General features: G+C 48.2%; 1 protein-coding gene and 1 long non-coding RNA gene across 5 annotated transcripts; one reads left to right on the top strand and one right to left on the bottom strand.

Moving 5' to 3' along the window:
- Positions 1-3263: 3263 nt before the first annotated feature.
- Positions 3264-7981, bottom strand: LOC122375167. 3 transcript variants are annotated; one of them, XR_006255351.1, is made up of 4 exons: positions 7866-7981; positions 4009-4200; positions 3765-3912; positions 3264-3587 (listed from the first exon to the last, which is right to left on the bottom strand). It is a non-coding gene; the product is annotated as an uncharacterized LOC122375167 (long non-coding RNA). The 3 variants fall into 3 exon arrangements; XR_006255352.1 differs by having other exon boundaries at positions 4009-4132; positions 7866-7965; XR_006255353.1 differs by lacking the exon at positions 7866-7981 and adding an exon at positions 7771-7789 and having other exon boundaries at positions 4009-4132.
- Positions 7982-9759: 1778 nt separating this feature from the next.
- On the top strand, positions 9760-18932 carry LOC122375165 (eukaryotic translation initiation factor 2 subunit 1-like). 2 transcript variants are annotated; one of them, XM_043354396.1, is made up of 7 exons: positions 9760-9915; positions 10944-11192; positions 14713-14941; positions 15531-15659; positions 16051-16154; positions 17726-17841; positions 18340-18932. In XM_043354396.1, the coding sequence occupies exons 2-7, from the start codon at positions 10955-10957 to the stop codon at positions 18502-18504; spliced, it is 981 nt and encodes a 326-aa protein (XP_043210331.1). In that variant the 5' UTR covers positions 9760-9915; positions 10944-10954; the 3' UTR covers positions 18505-18932. The 2 variants fall into 2 exon arrangements, with proteins under 2 accessions (XP_043210331.1, XP_043210330.1); XM_043354395.1 differs by having other exon boundaries at positions 9812-9911; positions 10942-11192.
- The last annotated feature ends 735 nt before the right edge of the window (positions 18933-19667 follow it).

Genomic DNA, 19667 nt, shown 5'->3' with positions numbered 1-19667 from the left:
TCTGTTGGAGGAGGCGCCCCCGGCACAGGTCCCAACCGCCGGAGACGCGGCAGAGACCGGGCAGTGGGCTGGTTTCCAGTCGCGATACGACGCGGTCGTGACAGCGTCTCAGTGCACAGGAGCCGCGGCTGTGGACGATTGTTGAGAGACGGCGCGGGGCACCGATAGAAGCTTGTCTGCTAGAGGGGGCATTCCACGATAGATCGTACCACTTTTTTCCAATTTGACACCCTCATCTCTCGAAATTTGACGAGAATTGGTCTAAGGGGTAATCAGGGGCTCTGAATCCACCTGTAACAATTTCAGGCTTATCAGATAAGTATTTTTTGAGTTATGGTGTATAACATTTTTTTGATCTTGCTTTGCAGCGCTAAGTTTGGCGGGCTGTAACTCTAAGACGAATTATTCAAATGCCAAATGTTATATAACATTGAACTTGCAATGAAACAGAGATTAATATGTATTTTTGAAATTTCGAAAAATACGCTATTTTTGATATATGACATATCAAGTTTTCTTTCATTTGTATTTTTTGGACTTTGGGACCAAATTTTTTTGAATTTTTATTTCTTTAAAAAAATATTTGGCTCATTGTTAAGAAGTATGCAAAAAATTAGGAAGGTGTTCTTTCTATAAATGTATTTATTTTACGTCACGATAACGGTTTCGAATAGTGATTTCGGGAGGGGAGCTTACAAATGGCGTGGTAAAGCTGCCTAGTAACATCACGGGTTACTGAAATTTCAGTTCAAGTCTGAGTCATCTGAAAAAAGTAAAAAGAGGGTTCATTCAACCCTCTTTCCTATAAGCGCGAGGGTGAAAAAGGCTGTTTGGTTATGACATTGTTTTGGACGCCAATGACCATAGCTGTCCGAGATGAAAGTTACAGGACGCATACATGGTGTCCTCCAGAGGTCTCACAACTTGTATATCTGGGAATTTTTCAAGGTTACATGAGGTCAGGTCGGTCACGTGACATCACTGTTATCAATCAATGGGGAAATATAAAAACTGTTATTTTGGCGCCGAGAATGATCTAAAACTATCCCACGTACATGGTATCGTGATTTCATGCACTCCTTGCGAAGTCCAATGCTTTACTTTTGCATTGTTAACCTTGCGTGACGTCATTTATGACGTCACTAGGGTCGCACGAGTTTTTCGTCAATAACTCCCGATCAAATGGAGCTAGAGAGTCGGGAAAGCCATCACTGGACTCGGGAAGACCTTCCGAATCGAATGATATGCCATATGATACCCTTTGCCCAGCTTCATGACCTGAGGGGCTCTGACCTGACCTTGACCCGAGGTCAACTACTTAAGTTGACCTCACCCTGGCAAAAAGTATACCATTCGATGCACCTGAGCTAGGCGAACACAATGATGCCAAAATCGCGGCTCTGCGGCCATTTTTTGCGAAGTTATTTACTAAAAACCGAACCCGTAACTTCAGTCACGTGACCTGACCTCAGACGCTACCAGTTAACCTGAGACCTTAAAATCGGGTACCAATCGCTGCGACTTGTAACGGCACACACGCTCGTTTTTTCCGCGAGGCTCTAGCTCTATTAGAAGCGAAACGGCGTGCTGGGGTCGTATCAACCCCTCCGAAACCCATTTTGTTTGCGGGAAAATGAGGAACTTATAGAAAGAACACCTTTCTAATTTTTTGCATGTCGATTTGCAATGACATGAAGATTATTTTGAAAAAATAAAAATGTGAAAAATTTTGGTCCCAAAAGTCATTAGAGGCAAATGAAAAAAGATGAAGGTTTTTGCTCAACAATGAAATTTTTTCTTTGGAATTTTTAAATAGTAATATTAATTTTTGATTCATCGCAAGCTTAGTGTTGTTTACTTTTTGTTGGTTGCTTAACCCGTTCTTGAGTTATAGGCCATCAAACTCACCGTTACATACCGAAGTTAAAAAAATGTAATGCAATATAGCTCAAAAAGTTTTGATCTGAGAAGTCTGATATTTTGCCAGGCGTCTTTGGGGCCTATGATTACCCCTGGGACCGATTTTCATTAAAATCTGAGAGATGAGGGTGACGGGCCTGGTACGATCTATCGTGGAATGCCCCAGAGATCAAATCCTGTCTGCTGGTAGTATATAATGCCGCGTAGGCGCTAATGCCGCACTTCTCGCTCTCGATCACCTCCAGCAGTCGCGCGGCGTACCTACGCTCGCTGCTCCTCGAGTAGATGGGGCGGCAGCGGCGCGGGCGGAGCCTGTGGAGGTGGTGGCGAGGGCGACACAACTCTGAAGCTTTGGAAAAAAAGCTGATAATACATACTATATAATAATAATACATACTATATATAAAAAAATGCTGATAATGCATACTACATACTAAAGCTGATAATACAATATATACGAGCGGAAGCGGCGCGCGCACAGCGCCAGCACCGTGTCGAGATCCTCCGGCGGCCTGCGCTCGTCGCTGAGCGTATGTAGACTACTTGTGTCTTGTAGACAGTAGAGCTCGTCTTGACGGCGAAATGCCATTGCCCAATTTTTCACTGTCCGGCGACCGCGGGATGACATTAACACTGTATGTCACGCCGTGCACATTATGAGCTGACCTTTCCGTGACCTCTCACTGGTAGCCCGGCCCCGCTACATAGCCATGAGGGGTGGTTGTGTCTGTCGTTAGGCGTCCCGGCCGGTCCGCCGGCTGTCTGGGTGACGAACGGCGTCCGTGGCGACCCCGCGCGGGACGCACCAGCCGCTGGCTCTCCAGCAGACGGTGCACGACCTGGGTGTTACCCGTTGCCATTATCCATTATCCATTAGCAATCCACATGTGCCTATGTCTGTTTTCGTTGTGAATAAATGTTTGCCTTGACAAGCGAGCTGAAACATCTTTCAATCGCCCAGTGTCATTCGATGCAATGCCCGATCACGTGCCGTCGAAAAGGTTATATCTCACTCCACGCTGGGGCTCCTAGATTTTCGCGCCTGGTGGGGGAGGGGCTGAACCGTGAACCTCCCAGTGAAGGGGCTGAACAGCCCCCATCCCCTCGATTTCAACTCAGCTCCTTGACTAGATGTGTTGGTAGTATTAGAACGAGTATTAGAACTCTACCTGAGACGAGGCCACTTGAAGTACCTGGTGCCCTCACCCTGCTGACCTTGAAAGACACGAGCCTAAACTTTTAGTGTAGCACAGATGCATGCTAAGGCGTGCCAAAGAACGGCGGCGCTACCGTCTGATCGCTTTCAAAATGACCTCACTCTATTTCTCGTCAAAAGCTGTAGCTTGATCACCAGGGTTCTATATTTACTTTGAAACTGAACACGCCCAGCGCTGGTACACACGCGGAGCGGCTTCACATGCGTATACACTCGGTCATCACATGTGGGCATTACACGAGGCCCGGCCGAACAGAACTTGGTGCCGCTAGCGGCCTGGTTGTGCAAGGTCAGGCACGGCTCGAAGCCGACGCCATTGACGACGGCGAAGCGCTCCATGTCCTTGACTAGCTGTGCGGGACCGATGCGGTCCACGAAGCGGAAAGGTCCGCCGGTGAGTGGCGGGAAGCCGAGACCCAACACGCTGGCTCCGAGGTCGCCACGTCGAGACCTGTCAAAATGCGGTGCACTTAAGGCCTACAACTGAGGCAACCACAATCACGAGTCAGGAGTCAAGTTAATGGTGGCAATACGATTAATACAAATAGATTAAGCTAAATAAATCAGGCTATGAACTGAATAATTTGAGTCACATCCACCTTCTCAGCTAGCAATGTGAATCTCTCACCGACGTCGGGCTCGTCTTCCATAGCCTGTTCGGTGAGCCCCAGAAGCCGGGCGCCATCCACAGAGCGGGCGACGAACGCGTCGGCGTACTGGGCCAGACCGAGAGAGCGCAGCCAGCCGCCCACCGGAACGCAGCTCCATTCAGAGACCTGACAAAGAACGGAACGGTCACTCTACCTGTACCATAGCATTGCAATATTTTCACTGTCCACGTAGCCATCGGGAGTCGGTGTGCCGAACCCTACCTGTGTGGTAGCAGCGCGAAGCGGAGCGCTGGGCGTCGGGTCCACCACGACCGGCGCCGGCACTCCCACCGGCCACTGCATCACGGCTCAGTCTTAACAGCCTAATATCAGCAAACATCCGTCTCTAGAAAACCAGCAGCACGTGACGTACCGCTAGTAGCCCTGTGGTGCTCGCAGCAGCGTCAAGCTCTCCTGGCGACCGACGAACAATGGACGGTCAAAGAAAGTGAGGGCAGGAATATGGTCAGGGTGGGATCAGATATACAACTTACGGGAGCTGACAGGAGCTGCCAGGAGCCTACGGCAGCTGTCATGAGCTATCGTGAGCTGCCAGGAGCTGAAAGGAACTTACGGGAGCTGAAAGAAGCTTACGGGAGCTGCAAGGAGCTTACGGGAGCTGACAGAAGCTGACAGGAGCGAGGCTACAGCTAGGCGAGGTCACAAAAGTCGGTATAGGTCACAGGAAAACAAACGAATGTCACAAGTAGTCACACGAAGACGACGGGTCCTACGAGGTCACAGGAAGTCAGGCGAGGGTGGGAGAAGCCACTCAAAGTTCAGCGAGATAAAAGGAGGTTGAGGAAAGCTCACGTGGTTATGCGAAGTCTCTAGAGGTCATATGAGATCACAAAGAATCAGTAGAGCTCAGAGCTCAACTGAGGGTCATTTGGGACACGTCAGGTCACAGAGGTCAGCTTAGGATCATCAAAGAGCTCAATTGGAGGTCATCTGGGACATATCAGGTCACAGAGGTCAGCTTTGAGTCATCAGAGCTCAATAGGAGGTCACGGAGGTCATCTGGGACACGTCAGGTCACACAGGTCAACTTGGGGTCATGAGGGAGGTCACTTAGAGGTCACAGAGGTCATATGCGACATGTCAGGTCACAGAGGTCAGCTTGGGGTTATAAGAGAGCTCAATTGGAGGTCATCTGGGACATGTCAGGTCACAGAGATCAGCTTGGAGTCATCAGAGAGGTCACTTGATGTCACAGAGGTCATATGGGACACGTCAAGTCAAAGAGGTCAACTTGGGGTCATCACAGAGCTCAATTGGAGGTCACGGAGGTCATCTGGGACACGTCAGGTCACAGAGGTCAGCTTAAGGTCATCAGAGAGGTCACTTAGAGGTCGCAGAGTTCATATGGGACACGTCAGGTCACAGAGGTCAACTTGGGGGTCATCAGTGAGCTCAATTGGAGGTCATCTGGGACATATCAGGTCACAGAGGTCAGCTTGGAGTCATCAGAGCTCAATTGGAGGTCACGGAGGTCATCTGGGACACGTCAGGTCACACAGGTCAACTTGGGGTCATGAGGGAGGTCACTTAAAGGTCACAGAGGTCATATGGGACATGTCAGGTCACAGAGGTCAGCTTCGGGCTATCAGAGAGCTCAATTGGAGGTCATCTGGGACATGTCAGGTCACAGAGATCAGCTTGGAGCCATCAGAGAGGTCACTTGATGTCACAGAGGTCATATGGGACACGTCAAGTCACAGAGGTCAACTTGGGGTCATCACAGAGCTCAACTGAGGGTCATTTGGGACACGTCAGGTCACAGAGGTCAGCTTAGGATCATCAAATAGCTCAATTGGAGGTCATGTGGGACATATCAGGTCACAGAGGTCAGCTTGGAGTCATCAGAGCTCAATTGCAGGTCACGGAGGTCATCTGGGACACGTCAGGTCACAGAGGTCAGCTTAAGGTCATCAGAGAGGTCACTTAGAGGTCGCAGAGGTCATATGGGACACGTCAGGTCACAGAGGTCAACTTGGGGGTCATCAGTGAGCTCAATTGGAGGTCATCTGGGACATATCAGGTCACAGAGGTCAGCTTGGAGTCATCAGAGCTCAATTGGAGGTCACGGAGGTCATCTGGGACACGTCAGGTCACACAGGTCAACTTGGGGTCATGAGGGAGGTCACTTAGAGGTCACAGAGGTCATATGGGACATGTCAGGTCACAGAGGTCAGCTTGGGGTTATCAGAGAGCTCAATTGGAGGTCATCTGGGACATGTCAGGTCACAGAGATCAGCTTGGAGTCATCAGAGAGGTCACTTGATGTCACAGAGGTCATATGGGACACGTCAAGTCAAAGAGGTCAACTTGGGGTCATCACAAAGCTCAATTGGAGGTCACGGAGGTCATCTGGGACACGTCAGGTCACAGAGGTCACTTAGAGGTCACAGAGGTCATATGGGACACGTCAGGTCACAGAGGTCAACTTGGGGGTCATCAGTGAGCTCAATTGGAGGTCATCTGGGACATATCAGGTCACAGAGGTCAGCTTGGAGTCATCAGAGCTCAATTGGAGGTCACGGAGGTCATCTGGGACACGTCAGGTCACACAGGTCAACTTGGGGTCATGAGGGAGGTCACTTAGAGGTCACAGAGGTCATATGGGACATGTCAGGTCACAGAGGTCAGCTTGGGGTTATCAGAGAGCTCAATTGGAGGTCATCTGGGACATGTCAGGTCACAGAGATCAGCTTGGAGTCATCAGAGAGGTCACTTGATGTCACAGAGGTCATATGGGACACGTCAAGTCAAAGAGGTCAACTTGGGGTCATCACAGAGCTCAATTGAGGGTTATCTGGGACACGTCAGGTCACAGAGGTCAGCTTGGGGTCATCAAAGAGCCCAATTGGAGGTTACGGAGGTCATCTGGGACATGTCAAGTCACAGAGGTCAACCTGGGTCATCACATAGCTTGATTGAAGGTCATGGGGGTCATCTTGGACACGTCAGGTCACAGAGGTTAGCTTGGGGCAATCAGAGAGATCACTTAGAGGTCGCAGAGGTCATATGGGACACATCATGTCACACAGGTCAACTTGGGGTCATGAGGGAGGTCACTTAGAGGTCACAGAGGTCATATGGGACATGTCAGGTCACAGAGGTCAGCTTGGGGTTATCAGAGACCTCAATTGGAGGTCATATGATACACGTCAGGTCACAGATGTCAACTTGGGGTCATCACAGAGCTCAATTGGAGACCACTGATGCAGCTGAGACACGTCGGTCACAAAGGGCAACTTGGAGGCACGTCAGGTCACAGAGGTCAACTTATGGTCATCACAGAGCTCAACTGGGGGTCTTCTGGGACATGTCAGGTCACAGAGTTCAGCTTGGGGTCATCAGAGAGATCACTTAGAGGTTACAGAGGTCATATGGGACACGTGAGGTCCCAGAGGTCAAGTTGGGGTCATCACAGAGCTCAAATGGAGGTCATCTGGGACATGCCAGGTCACAGAGGTCAGCTTAGAGTTATCAGAGCTAAACTGGAGGTCACAGAGGTCATCTGGGACACATCAGGTCAAAAAGGTCAACTTGGGGTCATCGCAGAGCTCGTTGGAGGTCGTAGGGGTCATCTGGGACACGTTTTTGGAATCGGGAGAATTTTTTGGGGGGATGACCCTTGCAGCGTCCAAGACCGCCTTTCTGGATTCGCCAGTAGTTGCTGGAATGGTGTTAGGCTACTTCCAATTCCTGAATACCCCAATAAATGTGAAATAGCATATTATGGACCATTTTCAACACTCTTGCTGCCTCGCTGGCATGGATGGAGGCCTCATAAACGACCTGTCAGTTCAAGCTCTATAACTTGCATTAGCATCAATGGATTGCAACAAAATTTTCAGGATCTTAAGTTCAAACAATTTTACACGTACCACGTAAATTTCGAGGCAATGACCCGAATGACCTGTGACCTATTCGGTATACCCCAAGGCAAGGTCAACTTGCGACACTGACACTACTTACGACTGCTATTTCAATTTTGTAAGTTGTGTCGCAAATCAGGCAACGTGCAATACATTAAAATTACAATAACCCACACCAAAACACACTATACCTACCAAATCAAGTTCTTCAGCACCCCTAAGGCCAGTGCACTGGCACGGGGCACGTCCAAGGTCAAATCGCGTTTCTCAGATTTTCGGTTTGTTATTTTCATCAAGGTTTTGATAGGTGCTCGCACGGTAGCCATGTTGGGATAGGTGAATTAAAGGTTAAATTATTTAAATATTTTAAAACAAGATATCTTGGCTCGCTCCGCGTCGCTTTGGCCATAAAGAGATTCGGGAGAAAATTTGGGATCGAATGGTGTTTTTCCGGTGACGATTGGACGTCTAGAAGCTTCGATATTGGCGAAAAACTTGCTGAACTTGCAAAAGTACTTGGTACTTGCTTGGTACTTGCCAAAGTACTCGGTACTTGCCAAAGTACTTGGTACTTGCTTGGTATTTGCATAAGTACTCGGTATTTGCCAAAGTACTTGGTACTTGCTTGGTATTTCCATAAGTACTTGGTACTTGCTTGGTACTGCGAAAGTACTTGGTACTTGCACTCGCCCCCCGTTCCCCCGACTCTACTCCCACACCTACCCCCTCGGGATAATTCCGGGTTCGTCGGGTAGGAAAACTTGCCACTCTACTCCCCCCCCCCCCACACACACACACAGAGCCATTTGGTATCGATCGGTGTTTATCCCGTGTCAATCGGTCGTCAATAAGCCGAGATATGCACGGCGAATTATTTCAATCGGCGTCGATCAGAATCTTCAGAACGGAGGGACCCACACTCATTTCTGGCCGTATCTCACTTTTCCGAGATTTACGTCAAACTACGTATTTAAAACTACATATTCTACAGCCGAATCTTCAAACTGGGGGTACCTCAGACCGTGGGAACGACTCGGCTCAGCACTGCCGCACGCGCATTCAGCGGCGGCTTGTCGATTTTTCGAGTGTCGGCTGCCGATCTCCCGAGAGCCGGCCACCTGTCAGCCGCCGCTCGGCTCTGTGTTAAGCATATGGGGACGGCGAATTTCTCCCGGAGGGAAGCACCTCGCTCACAAAAGCACGTGAATCAGCCGCATTCCTGTGAGGCGCGCAATGTTGAAGAGATATGTGTGCACGCAGCTATCTCGCAAGCCCTAAGAGAAAAAGCTCGCTGCAAAAACTCAGCGTTTCAAAAAGTTTGTCACGTGAATCAGCCGCATTCCTGTGAGGCGCGCAATGTTGAAGAGATATGTGTGCACGCAGATATCTCGCAAGCCCTAAGAGAAAAAGCTCGCTGCAAAAACTGAGCGTTTCAAAAAACCCGAAATCCTACTCAAATGAATAATTAAATAAATAATTTAAGACCTGCCAAGCCTAACAATACGCAGAATAATAACCAGAATTAAAAATTGTATAGGGATAAAAATTTATATGTGAATCGAAAGGGTCCGCTAAAAATGACCTTGACCTTTGACCCGTCATTTCTCCGTAGTTTGACCTTGCCAAAACAAGAAAAACCAGCAGTAGCATCTCCAACATTGGTTGCATCATTGAGCAAAAAATTATTGAAATCTAAGGGGTCCTCCTTTCTCACCTGACCACGTGGTCACTTCCACTTCCTGTATTACACATACGTGACCTTGATTCTGACCTTTGACCTACTATATATCAGTTCGTGCTGCTTGCCAAAGTAAGATACTGATATTTTTGAAATCAGCTCTTCATGGACTATAGTTGTACAAATTTTTACGAGAATCCAAAGGGTCCGCCGAGAATGACCTTGAACTTTGACCTAAGATTCCTCAGTTCTTAGGGGGTGCCAAGCCTAGGTGATTTATTTTCATAATAAGCATGTCCTGCTTTATCTATCCTGTTAATTTAAATCGATTCTGAGGGGTCCGTTTTTGTCATTTTTTCACGAATGTTGTGCTGGAATCCGAATCCGAATTTGAAGCCAACTTTATGAACGTATGGTCATCCTTTTCGTGTCCGGTGGCTCTAGGACCTCGTGCAGGGCCTTGCTCGTGCTGTGCATATGTTCCGCTTCGAAATTACTTCGATAACCACCTAAGGACGGATATATTAGTACAATTGTTAGTTTTCTTATAGAACAACTGTCTACAAGGTAAAGTTTGGGGCTAAGGTTGTGTATGTCGATGATAAAGTTACCGTAAAAAATCAGATGTTGGCAGATGGTGTTCATGGATCGTGGTTAAAAGATATTTATATCATGAATTCATTTGTAAATTGGCTGCAGTCTGTCCCAAGTGACTTCTGATTAGTACTGCTGTTCATGTACTTGTGCTCCGGAGTCCGGACAATGTTGGAAATAAGACCCTTTGCTGGTCCCCGTCAATTTCAAAAGATTGTTGAGATGTGTGTAACATCTCAACAACATCGCATAGTGCACGTCAATCTTTGTGATTGTGGGAACTGGCATTTGGCAAGGAAAGTGGAAGAATAGAGGGGGTGATTTGACTTGTGAGTCACGAGTGCAGGGAGTCGCTGTGTTTAACTTGCTTTAACCACAATTCACAGCCCTAGCTAATAGCTTGATCTTATAAGTTCTAATCCTCTTTCCCTTGGCATTTTATGATCACTTGTTCCTGTTTTTTGTATTTTTTATTTATTTTTTAGCTTGTTACAAAAAAATCATAGAATTAGTCAAGTGCTGATATATTATTGTAGGGCAGGCAAGCTATTCCTTTAAAGGCTAAAAGAGATGGTATTGAGACCTAAATTGGGCATTGTTGCAATGTCATTGTCATTTCGCACTGAATTAGGGTTAATAAATAATAGGCATGGAGACTGTGCAGGTAATCTTGTGATGAAATAAATGGCATTAAAGCTAAGAAAATCAGGTTAAATGCTTACACAGTATCAACTGATGATGTTTTTGCTGAGATTCATCATGGTTCTATGTTCAAAAGTTCCATCTTCTTGCACTATAGAACTCATTGGAAGGGTTTTTGTCTAATTATGAAGTAGAGTACCTACATCATATTTCAGTATCTCAGTGTTTGTTTTAAATCAGTGTAGTTATGCTTCTCTATGCCTGTTATTTATCATCTCTCTTTGCCTTTGATCGCAAACAAGTCGAAAACATTTGTCTCATGCACGAAGCTGACTGAAATGTTTCTGTTTACATTGCAGTCGCCGCCATCATGCCGCTGTCGTGCCGATTTTATTCGCAAAAGTTCCCCGAGATAGACGACGTGGTGATGGTGACGGTACGTCAAATCGCCGAGATGGGCGCCTACGTGCGCCTGCTCGAGTACAACGACATCGAGGGCATGATCCTGCTGTCGGAGCTCTCGCGGCGACGCATCCGATCCATCAACAAACTCATCAGGGTCGGCAAGACAGAGCCCGTCGTCGTCATGAGGGTTGACAAGGACAAGGGTGAGTGGAAACCGCTGGCTGCGCGGTGGGAGTCGAGCGCTTTGCTTTGTCTAATTTCGTTGCTGTCGTTTTGCAAGTAAACCCCACTTCTAACTATTCAATTTATCTCTGATGAGCGCGGATAATGGTATAGTAGTAGATTGTGGTAGGTATCGTCTCTTTTTTTGTCGTTTCGCGGTATTTTACTTTTCGGACCAGACCACGGTATGTGCGTATCCTTCAGCCTTCTCATCTCGCATGTGCCTTGTGCCTTGAATACACCTATCAAAAACAAGAGGGTCCTTGCTGATCAATATACATCCGACACTCGATGTTTCAATGAAACATCACAAATTCACACTTCTTTGTAATAAATGTGGCTTTAAAAATGTATCAATAAAAAAAAACGGGAAAAGTAAGCGAAACAGGGTGCAATGTTTGCCGTGGAACCGGTCCTAGAGTCGTACGGGATAGAGATGAATGAAGAGAGATGCGTGTATGAAATGAAAGGATTTGGATTTTGGTATATAAAGCGAAAGCAAAGAGAAAAATAGAAGAGTTGGGATCAGTAAGCTCGAAACATTGCCGGAGTAGTACTGATGGTAAATCTGCTCGTCTATTTTCCTCTATTACCTTGGCTTATTTCAAATTTATATTTGCTTGTAACACTCATGCCGTTCTCTGGGTTTTGTACCTAATGTTGCACTACCGATTCACTGGTGATAGGCAGAAGTTCAGTCATTTGCTGAAATGGAATCGGAACTGTAACATTTCAGCTATTTCCTTGACGATTGACACTTGATGCGTATCGGTGTTGGTCGAATCAGCCGTGGAATCCACATCACGGGGTCGGGATCGGATCGTAAGCCGGGAGACCCGAGAGCGGCTGCCGCATTAGGAGTAGCTCGTCACGAGGCCCCCGTGACCGGCGCCCTGTCCCCCCCCCCCCACGCCCGTTGGAACTGGGCGGTCATAGTTCAGCGGCGCCGCGCGGGCCCACTACCGGGTTCTCGGGTTACATCGGAGCCTCGGCGACAGGCACCTGTAGCCGTGCCGGCTCATGTGACAAACAGGGCTGTCATGGAGCACGAGAGTCGCTTCACCGTTTTGTTCGACTCAGGAGGGCGTGGTGAATCACGGTCAGAAGTTGAAACGAACTGTATGTTGATTTTTTCATCGCAAGCGTCAGTCACTGATACAACAGTTACCTGTAATGTATCGATGTTACGAACTGTTGTTGGTGTTTTGTTAGCTTTTTTGCAAATATTGCTCGGATTGTTCCGGAGCCAATGTTGGAATTGTCGTTTTCGGTCGTCCCGGATAATAAAATCGGTCCGGAGAACCGGCCAGCGTTTACAACAGCCAACAGGAAAATCAAATGTTTGGCCTGCTAAATGTAATAGCCGATAAACTGTGTTCCTTTCGATGCTATCTCTGCATATTTTAGGTGTAATAATAGCAGTTTTTTATCACAAAGGCTGGGAAATTTAGAAGATTTCAGGTGCCGCGGAGTATAAAGTTATAGAGGAGAACAAAATCTTTTGAACCCCACGGGAACCAGCAAAGGGTCTTATTTCCAACGTTGTCTGGATCACAAGGCGAACAGATCCCGCACCTGCACAAGTTATTTTATATTTGTGAGATCCATCTCCTCAGTCAACAGCGAGTTGTTCTCTTTTTGTATTACGCTTGGCTTGCAGTCCACCGTCATAACATGGATGAAGTATTCCTGGATAGGACACTCCCTATTCCCCAACAGTAGCGCCGGCGACCAAGCGGCCGCCCTGGTGGCGGAGCTCCGAAACATCGGCGGCGAGTGCGCCGGCGGCCGCCGCACCGGGTTGCGTGCTAAAAAACGCGGTATTGGAGGGCGAAATTAGCGAGCTTTAGCTCATAAGACACGATTTCAGAGACTTCACACATATTTTAAGATCTTTCTTATAATTATTATGGCTCCATTTAGTCACTATCACATACGGAATCATTACCTTACCTACCTAATCATTACCTACGGCGCACGCGTTATTTCAGGCCGCCGCTAATACGACCACATCAGTGACGTGTTGAGAACGCTGAAGTGGCTGTCAGCAGAAAATCTGCACCTCTACCACTCTCTGACCATGTTAAAACAGGTTTTGTCAGCTTGCCAGCCTGAAACCCTGTACAGAAGCCTCGTGACCCGGGGTAGCATTCACCGCCGTGTGACCAGACAGGCTGACATGCTGGAGAGACCTGTAACACGGACGGAATCGGGACGCCGACGATTTCTGTTTTCTGCCGTCACGGGCTACAATGAATTGCCGCCGAGTTTCCACAACATGGGAACGCGAGAGTTCAGGCTAAAACTCCGCAAACATCTTCTGGCAAAACAACAAAACGAGTAGCGCGATGTACAAATGTGATGTGAGCTGAGTGTGTGTGCGTGAGTGTGTGTGTTAGTTGTGCAACTGAATCCCGATGTTCCGTTTTTATGACATGTCAATCATAATAGCCATGTGTTCATGGACCGATTGCACGATGTAAATACAATACAATACAATACAATACCTGATGCCCATAAACTGAGCCGGTATTCTTGACTTGCCGATGCAATTTATCATCAAATATCATCGTTCCTCGGCAGTCAAACAAGTACCTATTGATGATTTAATACAAATATCAACTTATTTTCATGTTATCGCATAAAACTTCACTTTATTCTAACATTGGCTCTTCGACTGTAATCGCGAACCCTCACTTGTCAGCAGAATTTAAGCAACTTCTTAAATCAAAACTGGGAAAAGAATATTTTCATGACATTCCTCAATTCCTGTTCTACCAGGTTCACAAAAATTTTCATCAAAATCGGTTACAGGTAAGTAATAAACGACAAAAATATACAAAAAAAAAAACACGCTCCGCCCATAGCACGCAATGCTAAAATGGCGCCAGCGCCCTCGCCGTCGGGAAATCCGCCGCCGCCGCCGGGTGGTCGGAAAATCGGCGGAGTGTCCAATCCAGGAATACCTAATCCATGGTCATAACTTGAAGGTGCTCTCTGAAAATGATCCGCGTTTTATTTCGAAGAACATATTAAGATTGTGCTGTTTCTGTCCTCAAAACGATTTTCATATTTTTATCTTGATTTTCATGCCACCCCTGGCCCATATAACTGTTATTTCAAATCGGGTTTTGTTCTATTTTAGCGGCTAAATTTTGTCGTTCGCGTTGTCAGTAGCGCGTCACGTAGCGCGCTGTCAGTACCTTGTGCTTAAATTTGGCGTTTGCCCGTGCGGCACCCTCGGTTCGCCATGGAGGCGTCGCTGCAGGACGACATGCAGGCGCTGCTGACCTACTCGGCCGTCACCTTTTTCGTGATGATATTCACCGCCATCACCATCATGGCCTTCTTCACCGTCCTGCGGCTGCTCTGGAAGGCCTGGAAACTCATCACATCGCTCTAGCTGAAATATCCACTCCCACCGTTATCCCAATCACCCCTCCCCTCCGAGCTGGATAAGGCCAGGCCGCCATGTTGTTACACACACCGCTCCGTCGGCAGGCTACATCGACCTGTCCAAGCGGCGTGTCTCGCCCGAGGGCATCGAGGAGTGCACTGAGAAGTACTCCAAGGCCAAGGCGGTGCAGTCGATCCTGCGGCATGTGGCAGAGCTGCTCGGCTACGAGACCAACGAACAGTTCGAGGAGCTCTATCGGAAGACCGCCTGGCACTTCGAGGAGAAGAGCAAGAAACAGGGCTCGGCGTACGATGTCTTCAAACAGGCCGTCAAGTGAGTCATCCTGTCGAAATGCCCTCATGCAGCGTTAACTAAACTGATGTGAACCTAATACGATCAGAATTTTGATGACGTTGGCAATATGTTCATTATCGCTTCTTCTATAAAAAGCCTTAAACATGTTTTTTGCTGTAATAAGGTTTTAAATTTTTATCTCTGCTTACATTTCGTTCATATTTAGATCCTATTTGTTATTTGAGTCCTATACAACTGCACTTACCTACAAGTCCATTGCACTTTTACTCTACCATCCTATCATAGAGCGTCTTACCTTAATAAACATCATTGTTTGAAATTGCACACGTGCCGTGAATCTGTCGGCTCATGTGGCGGTCATTGCGCTGACTGTGCGGAGTGTTCCGCTCGCTCACCCCCTTTGGCTGACCTGCCTGGTATATGCCTGGTACCCGCTGACCTGCCGCCAGTGAGCCGTCGCTGCTGGACGAGTGACCTGCCCCTGCACCCCACCCCTCTCCATTACCTGACCCGCTGACCTGCCGCCAGTGAGCCGTCGCTGCTGGACGAGTGACCTGCCCCTGCACCCCACCCCTCTCCATTACCTGACCCGCTGACCTGCCGCCAGTGAGCCGTCGCTGCTGGACGAGTGCGGTCTGGACGAAAAGACCAAGGAAATGCTGCTGCTCAACATCCAGCGAAAGCTGACGCTGGCCTCCGTGAAAATCCGCGCCGACATCGAGGTCGCCTGCTACGGGTGAGGGGCCGCGCGGCTGACGGACGAAGGGGGGGAAGATGGTTGACGGTGGGGTTGACGGTGGTATGACAGCCATGGAGTGGTAGGTCGGTAAGGGGCAGCTGAGGAGCAATTACTCTAACCATTTGCTCGCTTGGCGTCATAGTGTTTCTTGGTAACGAAATTATGTTGGGAGGGTTACGAGAGTTATGGGCTTGGTTGGCGGGCTGAGATGGTAGATATAAATCTAACCTAATAACAGGACATAGTACGGTATGTTTTTGAACATCTCTGTCAATTATTTACATAACGTAAGTTTGTGAATGCTTTCACCAACGACTTATCTGACAGCGGTATGTGTGTGAATGTGTTCGCCCACGCCTGACCGCACCGTTCATATGTTTGCCGCCAGGTACGAGGGTATTGACGCCGTCAAGGAGGCGCTGCGGGCCGGCCTAGCCTGCTCCACCAAAGATATGCAGATCAAGATTAACCTGATTGCGCCTCCCCTCTATGGTAAGACCTCTCTGTGGACGTAGCATTAGTGCGGGAGCCTGATGATGAAGAGGTTCCGAATAATGTCATCAGCTCCGTCCTCCTGGTCGCCATCCGTAGTCAGGATCGTCTGGAATCCGATATGCGCGTGTACTCTTAGATCTAACGGCTAATACTACCGTAGCGTTTCTGATATTTTTTTCTTTTTTAGATGCGTTAGAACCAGTAAAGTGTGGCGCAAGCATAGTTGAATTGCGCCTAACCCGCGCCCCACTGGGGTCTGCGTATAACACGCCCTACTGGGGGGGGGGGCTATGAATAGCCCCCCCCCCCTCCTAACTCCGAAACTACCGGGCCGATCGTCAAAATTCAAACGGCATTTGATAGCCCCGGAAAAACTGTCGAGCGAAACCTAATTTCATTGACCTCGAGGTCACCGATGACGTCACAGGTCAGGTCAAAGTAAAAATTATTAGCATTTTGGCTTGTTCACGTTTTGGGCTCTGGCCGCCGTCTTACAAGTCAGATCAGGCTCATTTTTGGATCACACACTCGGGAACAGATGCTCTAGTTACCCTGAGGGTACCAAACTTGTACTTTGATTTTCAGGTCAAAGTCAGGTCATCACAGGTCACGACAATATTATATCATACGTCGGTCGCGTGACACATGTTTTATGGTCCATTTAGGTCAGAGATTTCGAATTTGATGTCGTCTATGTCATTCGAGGTCATTTTGAGTCGAATTTAGCTTAGGTCAGGTCACTTTCAGGTCAAAAAAGGTCAAATTTTGAAGTTAAAATTTTTCAACAAAAAAGGTGTCTATTGGATGCAGTTTGAGCTCAGGAACACGATGGTGCTATTCATATTGGCGTACGATGTCAAATACGTGCTAAAAAAATGATTTGAAAAATTAATAATTGTGAATTTTTGCAATAATGCGTAAAACTTGGACATTTTTGAAGATATTTAGCTAAAACTTGCTAGAGTTAGTCATAATAATGCGTTCTATCACATATATTCGTTTTTTTTTTCGAAAAGTCAATTACTTTTTGAAAAAAAATGTAAAAATATAAATTTTGGATTTTGTTGTATTAAATTTTCCAAATTTTCAAAATTTCGAAAATCCGAGATAGAAGTTTGATAGCGCAGTCTATTCTGAGTCCTCTCATGCAAAGAAATTGTATCTAGCTTAAAAACTAAGCTCTTGGAAGCGATTGCAGTGGTTCAATGTTTTGCGTCGAAATCGGCCGAACATGACGTCACTCTGACGTCATTTTCCGCCGACCTATAGTAGTTACGAAGTTCAAATTTTGACACAAGGTGTCAAATTGATGCAGCCTAAGGTACTGAAAGTTTGTTGGCGTTGATACGTCAAGCGGTTTGGAAGTTATTGCAGAAAAACGGGAGGGAGGCTATGAATAGCCCCCCCCCCCCCCCAGTGGGGCGCGGGTTAAAAGAGCTGATAGTTTTTCAAATCACCAGTTACATTTTAACCCGGTCTCCCTTTTTATGTGCTGCGTTTATGTGCTATGGGCATCCGACTAGGCCTGTCTGTTACGCACTGTGACACGCGTCGTCCGGTGTCCGCAGTTATGACTACGAATACGCCAGAGAAGCAGGACGGCCTGAAAACGCTGGAGGCCGCCTGCGACGCCATCCGGGAAAGCATCAAGGCGCAGGGCGGCAAGTTCGAGATAAAAATGGCGGTAAGTTAATCTCACTGTTCCCAAATGCAACTTCCTGTGGGTTATTCAGGGATGAAGTCACCGCCGCAGGGGATCAGTATTTTGTCGGCACCCGAAGGAAGCGAAGAGGGTTGTGTCTGTTAGCGGCGTAATTTATTTTATTTTCGATATCAGTGTCTTCACCAACAAGCTCGCAACATACTCAATACGAATGACACTTTTACGATTACTATGTTATTTGTCTGACTTTCGCCCCTTCTCGTCACCGTAAACCTTGTTCTTTTCCTTTATTTCATACGAACCTTGCAGCATTGGGACCTTGCAGAACTTGAATTTGTTTAGGTGCTCGTTTGTCTTTATGCCGTTTCCCTGACCCTGGTCGTACTCGGTCTGTCCTGTGTCTGTGAATGGTGTCCTCTTTGAGTGTCTGAGTATCCCCTCCGAATTCCTTCTGTCTGTGAGTTTTCCCTGTAAGTGTCCCCTCCGCGTGTCTGAGTGCCGTGTGTCTCGGTGCCGCAGCCCAAGATTGTCACGGACGTGGACGAGGCGGACCTGCAGAAGCAAATGGACACGGCCGAGGCCGAGACGCGGCAGGTGGCCGGCGACGACTCCGAGAGCGGCTCCGGCTCCGGCTCCGACTCCGACGGAGAGGGCGACGGCGACGAGGACAAGGCCGAGGAGTGACCCGCCCAGCGGCCGGCCCGGGGCGCGCAGGACGCACTGGCCCCGTGAACGTGTGAGCGATGAGACCGCGGCGGTGCTGAGCAGGGCCGGCCTCCCTATACCGAACTCTGATCTGCCTCTGGAGTCCTTTCCGCTGCCGCTGTCAGCTCCCCGGACTGTGGCCAGGCGCGACTCAGCTGCCGCCGCCCGGCCTCTCACTGCAGCTCCTGCGGCCCGGCGCCCCGGCGGACGAACGGACGGAGCGGCCGACTGGTGGTGGGACCGCGCTGTCGGACCGGCCGGGCGCGCGCGGCCGTTCGCCAGACACCTGACACGTTCCAGGGTCCGAATGCTTTTATATTTTGGAGTTGCCAAGGAGCGCCGACCGGTTGTGAGGGCGTGGCGCGCTCTGACGTGACGTGACGTGATGAAATAGATGTCCACCGTGACGCCGGGTTTGCGCAGAGTGGCGTGGCGCGAGGGTGAAGGGCGACGGTGAGGTGTCTGCCGATGGCGGTCGGCCTTTGGGCTCGTGATGGATTGACTATTTTCCATGAGCGATGCGTTCAATATTCTGCTTGTCTGTTTAGGGAAATTGAATTTCGAACCAAACTGTCCTCATCTCGGTAATGTTTTATTTACGGTCACGTCAAGCAGTTTCATATTCCGTCACTTCCTTGGATATGGGCGAACACTGATTGGGTGTTGCTTCATGACAACCTTAGTGTTTTGGAATGCACGCATTCATAGCGGACACACATGGCTTGGTTTCCGGGCCTCGATTTGTTTTGAAATTGTGGCCATTACCTCTCAGGTTGGCGCTGTAACTCTGTTGTCCAAATCAAAATGATTGCCGTTTCTCTACCTGTTATCAGTTATTGACTTCGAAAGATGGATATGATCGCACGATAGGAAAGAAGGGGATAATTTCTAGCACCCATTAACCCGCGCTTGGGCTGTGCGTTTTTCTCCCACTACCAATTTGAATTATCTTGGTATGTGAACTTCTTTTCTTCCCAAGTGTTCCGAAGTGTATTCACAACCCAGAAGATAACCCAGTCAAAATCACGCGTTAAGGAGGGCTTCTTTCGATCTCCATGCCGAAACGATTTGTTTGCGAAATCGTTTGAAGGTCATTCCGCACAACCCAATGCTCGAGCCTATGGCTCGAGGTCATACCCCTA

The sequence above is a fragment of the Amphibalanus amphitrite genome, unplaced genomic scaffold, assembly GCF_019059575.1.
Source record: "Amphibalanus amphitrite isolate SeventyFive unplaced genomic scaffold, NRLGWU_Aamphi_draft 001788F_arrow, whole genome shotgun sequence".
Lineage (NCBI taxonomy): Eukaryota > Metazoa > Arthropoda > Thecostraca > Balanomorpha > Balanidae > Amphibalanus > Amphibalanus amphitrite.
Note: the sequence above shows the minus strand (reverse complement) of the source record. Positions and strands in the feature narration are given on the sequence as shown.

Excerpts from the sequence above, each read along its gene's own strand:
- LOC122375165 (XM_043354396.1), top strand. The coding sequence starts at position 10,955 with ATGCCGCTGTCGTGCCGATTTTATTCGCAAAAGTTCCCCGAGATAGAC. Across the intron at positions 16,155-17,725 it reads GATTGCGCCTCCCCTCTATG|TTATGACTACGAATACGCCA; the intron begins GTAAGACCTCTC and ends CGGTGTCCGCAG. Across the intron at positions 17,842-18,339 it reads AGTTCGAGATAAAAATGGCG|CCCAAGATTGTCACGGACGT; the intron begins GTAAGTTAATCT and ends TCGGTGCCGCAG.